This window comes from Morone saxatilis, unplaced genomic scaffold, assembly GCF_004916995.1.
Source record: "Morone saxatilis isolate NCDOM2014 unplaced genomic scaffold, NCSU_SB_2.0 Contig21, whole genome shotgun sequence".
NCBI classification, from domain to species: domain Eukaryota; kingdom Metazoa; phylum Chordata; class Actinopteri; family Moronidae; genus Morone; species Morone saxatilis.
This window is the reverse complement of record NW_023339774.1, coordinates 1,332,294-1,342,297: the sequence shown is the minus strand read 5'-3', so window position 1 is coordinate 1,342,297 and position 10,004 is coordinate 1,332,294. Positions and strand designations below refer to the sequence as shown.

General features: G+C 41.3%; 2 protein-coding genes across 2 annotated transcripts in view; one reads left to right on the top strand and one right to left on the bottom strand.

Annotated features, from left to right (window-relative positions):
• Positions 1-48: 48 nt before the first annotated feature.
• Positions 49-4,809, bottom strand: naif1 (nuclear apoptosis inducing factor 1). Its single transcript, XM_035667437.1, has 3 exons — positions 3,831-4,809; positions 2,463-2,513; positions 49-1,249 (listed from the first exon to the last, which is right to left on the bottom strand). Exons 1-3 carry the CDS (start codon positions 4,273-4,275, stop codon positions 699-701), a joined length of 1,047 nt encoding a protein of 348 aa, XP_035523330.1. The 5' UTR covers positions 4,276-4,809; the 3' UTR covers positions 49-698.
• Positions 4,810-6,947: 2,138 nt separating this feature from the next.
• The window catches only part of slc25a25b (solute carrier family 25 member 25b), a 24,624-nt gene continuing 21,567 nt past the window's right edge, over positions 6,948-10,004 (top strand). The window contains exon 1 of the mRNA XM_035667772.1: positions 6,948-7,410. Coding sequence (XP_035523665.1) covers positions 7,063-7,410 — 348 coding nt within the window. The 5' untranslated portion in view covers positions 6,948-7,062. The remainder of the gene's footprint in view (positions 7,411-10,004) is intronic.

Genomic DNA, 10,004 nt, shown 5'->3' with positions numbered 1-10,004 from the left:
CAGAGGGAGAGTGACACCATGACTTTTTTGCTGCTATATTCATGTTATTTATATAACTAGATAAATTGTTATATAAATTAGATTTGTAAATCTAATTTATAATTTATATTTATATATATATATAACAAAAAACTAAATAAATGGCTGTGGTATTTCACATTAAATACATTTCATCCCAATATGTACTTCAAACTACACTGCTGCTCCACCTGTGATTGATTGCTTACACACACACTGACCTCTTCTGGTTGATTAACAGTGGTGCACCCTGTGAACAAAACACAGGCTGCTAATTTTCTTAAAATTTTATTCAGTTCTGAAGACGGTGCACACGAACTGACGACTCCAGTTGACTCTGTTCTTAAAAAAGAAGACTAGTTACTCTTCATTCAGAATAGACTTGAAAAAACCGAAGGATTAAATGTTCATCATTTAACATCAGGACGATGACCACCTGCATCTCTGCAATAAAAACACAATTTCAATATTAAATCCAATGTATTAAATAGCACAAACTCCCTAATTGAAGTGACAGACGGTAAAAATAATCTTCGCAACGTAAGTTTTTCTTTTTTCTTCTGTCCAAACCGTAAAACATAAGTAAAATTCTGTACATGCTCTCTCTGAGGCAACTTCTGACAAGCTTTTCATTGTTCTCTGAAGTCTCAGTGTCCCAGACACACACACACACACAGTATCTATTGTGTCTCCTCGGCTTGTTGTGGAGGAGGTGGAGGAGTTTTGGGCCTGCTCTGCTCCTCTGTTCCTGCCCCTTCAGCTGTCCCTCCTGCTGCTGAGCTGCTAGGGTTCGCCACCTCAGTCCCACTCTGCAGGAATTTGCGCAGGTCTTTGAGAGCGGGCCTGAGCATCTGCACTAACGCTAGCAGGGCAGCCTGGGTACCCTCCAGGGCCTGCGCCTGTCTTTCCTGGGCAAACGCCTGGGCCTCCTGGGAGCGCCGCATCATCTGCAGCAGCTCGTTCTGGCCCTCAAGGTGCTGGGCGATCTGTCGGATGTGGACGTTGGTGACTCTCTGCTCCTGCAGCAGGCGGGCCGAGTTGAGGGCGATGCGGCTCTTCAGCTCCTGAGGTTTGGCCTGACCCTGTGGCGGAGGCGGGGAAGCTGAGGACGAGGCCAGCATCTCCACCGGTGCCTCAACGGTGGCCACCACGGTGGGAGTGGAGTCGCTCACAGTGGTGGTGCAGTACTCCACCACGCCGCCGTCCTCCAGAGTGTGGTACGTTGTTTCAGCTGGAAACAGGACAGGGAAACTGTTACTGTGGCCGAATAGTCTGCAAGTCTCCAGTCAGACCCAAAACTGAAAATATATTTGGGAGCAGGCATACGTCACACAGTCAGTATGTTTCCGTCTGTAGCAAACCCTTCATCATAGGTTAGTTATCAGGAAAATAAAGAGTCTTATCAACAGAAACAGTGACAGAAATATGAGATTCTGTCAGTGGAGACAGAATCTCATATTTCTGTCACTTTGATGGAGACAGACTAAAGGAAACTCATCAACTTTATTTATTTTTTTATATAAAGACATTGTTTGTTAATCAGCAACATCATAACATAATTGTTTGCCTGACTATAGTATTTGGGCTCCAAAAGGGTATTTTTACCTAATGCTATAATTAGCAAAGACCTCGGCATTTACATTAACTGTCCTCAAATATCTTGTTTTGTCCACACCCCAAAGACATTCTTTACTGTCATAGAGGACAAAAGAAATTTAGTAGTTGATAAATGATCAATGAATTGACTAATTGTTGCAGCTCTACCAACTGGTTCTTAAAATGTAAGACAGCCAATAAGAATGAATTGCTGTCGTTGGATAGATCCAGAAATGTGGATGATGATCAAGAGGTGGGTAGCTGCCGGCTGCTAAACCGATGCTGAAGGATTCAAATATTCCCTGTAAACCAACGCTACACAGTAGAGACTGGTGGAGCTACATTAAAGAGGGCTTCAGAACTCACTCTGGTTACTTTCTGTACTTTTTTTAACATGAAACATCTTGCGTTGAGTTTTTATTTTATGATCAGAATGCAATCTGCAATAGGAGAGCTTCTGTATGTGAATTCAGGCTTCTATCTTGAGAGGAAATTTACTTCACTATCAGAAAAGGCAAAATATTCCAGTGAGAGATGAAGTTCAATTTTCAAGGAATCAATATTTGTCCAACTGTACTGAAACTGAACTTTCACATCATTCTCTTGGTAATTGCAGTTATTTGTTGCCTGTATATTTGTACAGTACTGAGTCAACTGTTGAAATATTAGTGGTATCAAGAATGACACATATCAGTTTTTATCTATCTTTATGAGCCTCAGGTATCTGCTTTCAGAGTATGCTGATCAGAAATCACAGGTAATGATCATCTGTCTGTTCAACTAAGAAACACACTGACTGCTCTGCATGCGTCAGCTATACAGTATCATGTAATTAGAAAAAGACTAACCATTCAGTGGCTTTGCTTCATCACAGACTGTAGCTGAGCCAGCTGGAAGAGCTGAAAGAGAATACGGACAGAATTATATGGAGGCCAAAAACAACAAACAGTCAAAGAAAAAGAATTCAATCTAAAACACTAAAATATAATTCAATTATTAGGCGAAAACCTGCCAAATTTCTAGTATTTTTCTCCAACAAGAGCCAAGTGATTTATTAGATCTGGAAATCAGGGTAATAGTAAGTCATATGCATGTTCCAGCATGGTTTTCTGGGTCACGAAGGAAAGGAGGATAAGACTAGTTTAGAACTCTGTAACGCATCCACGGTGCGCTCACATCTTTTAAGACACATATGTACAATATGGAAAAATAATGTGTGTCTGATATGTTACTTGCTATAACTTCCAGTGAAACTTGGGATACAACAGAAACTGAGGAAAGCAGTCGGCGAACGTGACGTGAATACAACTTCAATACATTACCCAGTCTGTGAACAATATCTGCCGGAGTCACGTCAGATCAGCAGTGGTGGTTGTTTAACAATTAAGAAAACAACTCCCATGATCCCACACTACTTCAAGGCGACATCAAACTTTTGTATTGTTTTGATTACAAAAGTGGCAGAAATGATATAGTGCATTTTTAAAAAAGGTCATTTTCTGTCAAAAGCTTTTTGATTTACACAGAAGCTAAAATGGGTGGCAAGGTGGCAGCAGCTCCACTGATTTAACGTGTCAGTTCAGAGGTAAAAAGAGTTCCACTCGCTCCATGAAAAGTATTAGTGTACACTGCTTAAGGTGGCAATAGATAAAGATACATGCTGTTGCCTTCCAATACATATAGGATGATGCAATATAATCTTTTACATAATGTCATAGCTCCATCTTCATCTTCACATTAAGTGCAGTTTGGCATGAAGATGATAGACTGAGACGAGGGATTATTTTGTTCATTGTTCAACACTTCTGTGCTCTGGTTACTAGATGGTACTGAGTTGTTTATATTGTGTCGTTTTCTTCTTCAAAGTCTAAATCAAAGCTCTAAAGAGGACACCCTGGCCTTTCCAATGATATCTCAAGTGTTAGGATTGGAATTGAATGAAATTGGAAGACACTTTTTTCCTTGGTTCTCAGAAGGGTATGACACAAGACAATATTGTGAATTGGATAATATTTCAATACTTGTGCAGCTGTAAGTAATGCAGCATCTCTCCACTGCTGGAGATCTACTTCCTGTTACACAGCAGTGTGTCTCAGCCTCTCAGTCACATCTTTCACTTAACACAGTAACTTTTCTTGCTCCGCACAGCAGCGTACACACATCTGGCACTAAGTGCATCTTGAGCATGCTTACAGTGAAAACTTTTACCAACTCACTCTCTGCCAGTGTGACAGTCGCGGCGGTGTTCACTGTGACCGGTAAAGTTATCTCAGCATCCGAGTCTCCTGCAGGTAAGCTGATGATGGTGGCCTCCCCCAGGAGGTTACAGATCCTCTGCTGCATAGCAGTGAGGATGACGGGAACTGGAGTGCAGTCGGCGGAGGTCCCCTCTATAGCTGCCCGCGCCTGGGCCACCTTCCGCCGGACCTCCGTCTTCATGTCGGACCACTTCTTTTTCACCTCGGGCAACTCTCTGGGACAGGTGGTGACAGCGTTCACCTTTTTCAGGATATCCACCCACGCGTTATTCTTTGCCATGTGGGTGACTCCAGCATTGAAGTGGTTAACCAGTGTGTGCTTTTGTTTCTCTATTTCTTCCACAATAATTTCCACCTCTCTCTCCGAGAAATTCATTTTTCTCTTTTTCGCGACCGATGCCATAGTTGCAGAAATTGCTCTTTTGGAGAGATAATTGTGCGTATTGTACGCAAAAATAGTTGGATTTACTCAATTGATGTGCGCAACGTAATGGCTTCCAGAATCGGCTTCTTCTTCCTACTAACAACGCTTACGTTAGCTGGGCGGGAGGCCCCGCCCACTGATAGCCGATTGGCTAGTAATCTCCCGGTCATGCTATATTCTCTGTTACTATTGGCTCAATCAAACGCCAGTCACTCAGCGGGCCAAACAAACTATGTTTTTTAAAAGCCAAATAAAAAAATACTCACCGTTATCGCACCTTATCTTACAGTCGAAGTTGGTGAATATGAGCCTATTATGAATATTTCCTATTTTTAAGTTCAATATTTCAATAACTAGAAAATGAACAATACAAAATAATTAACACACAATTTTAAATATTTATTTTCAAAACTAGAAATACACTTTCAATGTGCCATAAAATAATGTAATGTATAATGTCAAATGTGTGTGTATACATTTCAGTTTTTTGATTAAAAAAGAAACCTACCCGCATTAGTTGAGAAAAAACTTGACTGATGACTCTGAAAACATCCTTCTAGTGTCACACTCTGCTCATAGATTGTTCAAACAGCACAGTGTAGAGACAGGAAGAAACACAGATTTCTGACTGGAGGGGGGCTCAGAGTTCATCTTCCAAATGATTTCAGTGAGCTCCAGAGGTCTCCTCAGTCAGTTTGGCGCGAGCAGCAGATGGCAGCGGATACACACATTTTGGAAATGTATGTTAAGTTGATAAAAAGACAGCAGGTCTGTCACAACACCCACATGATATGAAAGACGAGGAAAATCTCTTATAGAATCTTTCTTCTTATATGTTTCAGTATATTGAAGAATTCATAATGGATGGTGGAATGAATGATGGGTAGTTTTTCAGAGTTGAAGCTGTGAGGACTGATGCAGCCCTTGGTGCTTTAGGTGGGGCATTGTGGGTAGACAGAATTATATTGTTATTATACAGCGCTGAGGAGTTACTGCAGTCAGCTTTATAATACAAAGCTCCTCAAGCTCTTTTCACTAAGAATAAAGATTGATATCTTGTGAAACTAGAAGACCTAAGTCATCTATTGGTTTATCATGCTAGTTTGTCAGGAAGAGGGCTAAATAACGTTTTAAAGTTAGACTACATTTTGGTGATGGAAAACCTGGCCTGGCCATTTTGAAATGGATCACTTGACCTCTGCCCTCAAGATATCTGTATGAAAACAGGTTCTATTGACACCCACAAGTCACCCCTTTGCAGACATGCCCATGCATGTGGTGTGTATTTATATATTTCTGCATACTATGGTCCATAAACAGTATTGGAATTGTATAAATTGGGATTAACTGGAAAGATGAGACTCTTGTAGATTCAATGAGTGTTGATATCAGTCCCCATATAGCCATTGCATTGCAGTGAGACCATTTTTTTTAAATAAAATGACCCATTGTAACCTCTAGAATAATCACTCATGACACCGTACAACCAGAAACTAGAGACCGAGGACATTCAGAAGATGGGTGGCTTTCCTAGCTGTATTGACAGTAAGGTACAATTTTGAAGACGTATAACAATATGAAAGCTTTATGTTATATTTGTACGGTGCCATTCTGTTGTTTTGTGATAACGTAGTATTTAAAGTCAATATGAGTAATGCTAATGGTAATTTTAATGTGTTTGTCTCAATGACAATAGAAGCTTCTCTGACGAAGCAGTTTGCAAATTAATAACAACAAATGCAGCTTGATTCAAAATAACACACGTTAATTCAGCCACAAGGTTCCTGTACTTTTTACTGATAGACGTTATGTTGTCCAGCTTGAAGAGAGATATTGGTGAATGACTGGATTTGATTCACTTAAAACTTGAAAGAAGAGAAATGCACTTTACTAACAAAGGCCTTGTGGGCTACATCATTTGCATACACTGACCACCATAGAAAGTGCTTTTATTTTTTATAATTATATATTATTTAAAAGTATTATCAGACTTTTATTCCATATCCTCAAATTCGTATTATATATTCTCAGTTTTGATCGTATTATCGCCCCAAAATGTCAATCCTCTAAATTAGACACCTGGCTTGTCACTCAAGCAGATGCGGCCAAGCTGTAATCTCGCGTTGTAGAGCGAGACTTCTGGCACACCCGGCTCCCGGTATATCCTCAACGGTCGGCAAGTTAACGGCACTTAAATATCGGAATAAATATCGTACCGATAACAGTCTGTAGAGCAGGAACTTTGTTTTTCGTCACATGTGATAAAGGAGCTCCGTGTAAAGTCTTAACGTGTGTAACGTTAGGTATGTTAAAAGCCGGTCAGAGCGCTGACAGCCAGACGGTTTCACCAGCATCTATCTAAAACACTGAGGTTAACGCCGGCTAGCTGAGCTAATTTATCGAGTTAAACTATTCAGAGAAACCAGTTTCGTTTTAAGTGAACTCCACGGGCGTGTTCGTGGTGAAAAGTGCGGTTTGTGAGTGAACCGGCAGCCGGTAGGTTTTCCTTTCAGTACCGGCTGAAACCGAGGGACATGTGACGTGGTAGTAAGGGCTCGAGACACAGCGGTAGCCTCAAGTGCTCCTTAGCTCTCAGCCGGTAGCTATCGCACTGTCAGCCCGGGGTGCTTATCGCACTGGCTCAGGCCGGTAGCTATCGCACTGTCGCCGGTAGCTATCGCACTGGTCAGCCGGAAGCTATCGCACTGTCAGCGGTAGCTATCGCACTTTCAGCCGGTAGCTATCGCATTGTCAGCCGGGTCATTCATGCACCGGCAGGGCGCGTTGATGCCCTCCTTGCTCAGCGATGTATTCTGCCAGTGCCGGTCCGCAGAGTCCCACCCAGGGGTCGACCCGGGCGGCGGGCACGCTGAAGACCCCTCCTCAGCTGCCACATCTAAACCAGTCAGCAGAAAGCCGGTGGCCGGTGAATGGCATTCGAATCCCGGCCAGTCAGAGCATCCCTGTGACATATGCGGAGGGCCCGAGCAGGAGCACAGACTGAAAGTGCTCTTCCAAGTCCTGGATGTGAACGGGGATGGAGGCATTTGTGTCAATGACCTGACGATTGGGCTGAAGAAACTGGGGGTACATCGCACTGAACACGAGCTTATGGTAAGTGGACATGTCAGGTGTTTGAGGTTAGGGAGACTGATCCACAGAAACTCCACATGTTCTAGTTTGACTCATAGATGGATGATCTTTCACTTTAGAAGCAGCAACAGTCTCACTTTAATGTCTTCTAATCTTACAATATAAGCAGCTGTGTGAGAGCAGTTTTCAGCTTCCCATACCTTTTTTTTTCAGGGCAGATACAGATTATTAGTAATCAAGGAAACCAATAACTGATATTTGGAACCAATATACATTTGCATTAAAATGTTGGTGTCAAAACTTTGAATAAATGGTGGAGTGTGACTGAGTACATTTATTCAAGAACTGAAATTAAAGGTTCTGTGTGTAACATTGAGGAGGATCTATTGTCAGTAATTAAGTTTAATATTCATAGCTATGTTTCATTAGTGTATAATCACCTGAAAATAAGAATCATTGTGTTTTTGTAACGTTGAAATGGGATGTTTTTATCTAGAGAGGTGGGCTTCGCCATGTTTCTACAGTAGGCCAGAATGGAAAAACCATATACTGGCTCTAGATAGTTCGTGTTTTTTCATGAACTGAACATAGGAATAGTTTTTTGTTACCTTAGAATGAGACGTTTTTATATACAGATCCCGCGGGCCACTTTCCATGGGGTCTGCCATGTTGAACCCATGGATGTATAAAGATAACTGGATACAGCATTGGAGACAGCACTCCGTTCATTCCTATGAAAGCTGCTCAGTGGCGCATAAAACAAAAAAAAGGCACTTCCCACTGCAAAGAAATGACCCGGATGAATACATGATAGACTGAGCCAGAGACTTCCATTTGAATGGCGATAAATAATTTAATCTTGCAAATCTTCTAGACTTTAAAAATGTAATCGGACTGAATGGATCAAATTCTAATAGTGAAACAAGTCATTTTGCAGAGGTTGTGAATAATCAGAATCAGAAATACGTTAATAATCCCAGGGAGAAATTATTTATGCATCCACAGTTTTACAGCCGCTTCTTTTACAATGTAACCTTATGGGAAAACGTCTTTTTGGGCCAGCGGGCAGACACCATTGCTGTAATTATTTGATTTGGCTACTATGTCAAATTTGCTTCAAATCCTGGCGCTCTTCCTGGGGTCATGTTTCTATAGTTGCCCAGAAGGGATAAACCAAACACTGGCACTAAATAAGCCCGTTTGCGTTTTTTCATGGCCACCATTGTTTCTCCTTAAAACCCTCTCCTGAAGCAAGGGAGTTGCTTTGTGTTTGAGGTACTTTACTTGAGTATTTCTATTTCAATGGTTGTGATGGTGCAACCTTCAGTGTTGATAGGCTATTACTTGAGACCTGTAACCAATCAGAGAGTGCTGTGGGCGGGACATTGAGCAAGACTACACAGTGGTGATTATCAGAGCCAAATCAGCCCATTTTTAAAGGTCCAGTGTGTAGGATTTAGTAGCATCTAGTGGTGTAGATGCAGATTGCCACTTACTCGCTTCACCTTCCCTTTCCAAGGGAGTAACTACGGTGGGCGCGAAACATGCAAAAAAAGCGAACAACGTTGCTGTACATATTTCTGTCTCACTGTTTACATATATAAATAAACTGAAAATTACAAATGCATTTTCTTATTGGAAGATAAAGGGCACAGTTTTCTAACAAAAATACAAGGATGAATGCAAGAAAATTTAAACTACATTTTTTTTTAGATATTCCCTTCTCAAGGTGATTCCTGCTGAAAGGCAGTGGATGATGTATATTTGATTTTATACACATCATGCAGCAGTTATAGTAGCTACTTTGCCAGAAATAGTAACTGAGTAAGGGAGTACCACCTGACGTCATTCAACAGCCTGGACTGGAAGCAGATCAGAGTCGTGGTAATCCCTGCTTCTCTGGAAATTTCTCTTTGTTTGTTGAGGACAGTCACATAATCCTGCATAATGGTACCTTCTATGTACAGTTTGACATCGTGGCAAATGTCCAAGACCACGGAGGTCCCATGAATAACCCCTTAAAAAAATTAACTGCTTCAGGCTTCTCTGTCTACACAACCTGAAACAGCCAGGCCTTTGCAGTTCTGTTAAGTGGTCAATTATTACCTTCAGCCATTTGAAAAAAGCCCACAGACAAAGTCAAAAGAGTTCAGTTACTGTGGCTAAACAATAGAATGGGTAAGATGCATTATCTCAGCGGCTGAATGTGGTGTTGGTGCCAGACATAGTGTCAGCATATGAGAAATGCAACTGCCCTCCTGGTATTCACACTTAATGTGTATTTAACAGTGAGTGATGTAGGAGTAAAATGGACAGACAGGTTCAAGCTAACAAGCCCCAGATAGAGATAATAGCTTTGTACAAGAAAGGCCTTCCACAGTAGGATGAAATGTGTTTGTTTGCTGCTGTGTTATCTCCAGGGCTATTTGATAAACAGATTCTAAGTTAGTCTTTATGACATCAACTGTAACCCAAGCAGGAACTGAGGACATGTTTTCTTTCTATATGCTGTAGTTAATATATTAATAATTTGTGAACACTAGATCAGTGTTCCCCAGCCTTCCTTTAGGGAACCTTTTCTATCATTGAGCAAACTGACTGACATATTTTATGGA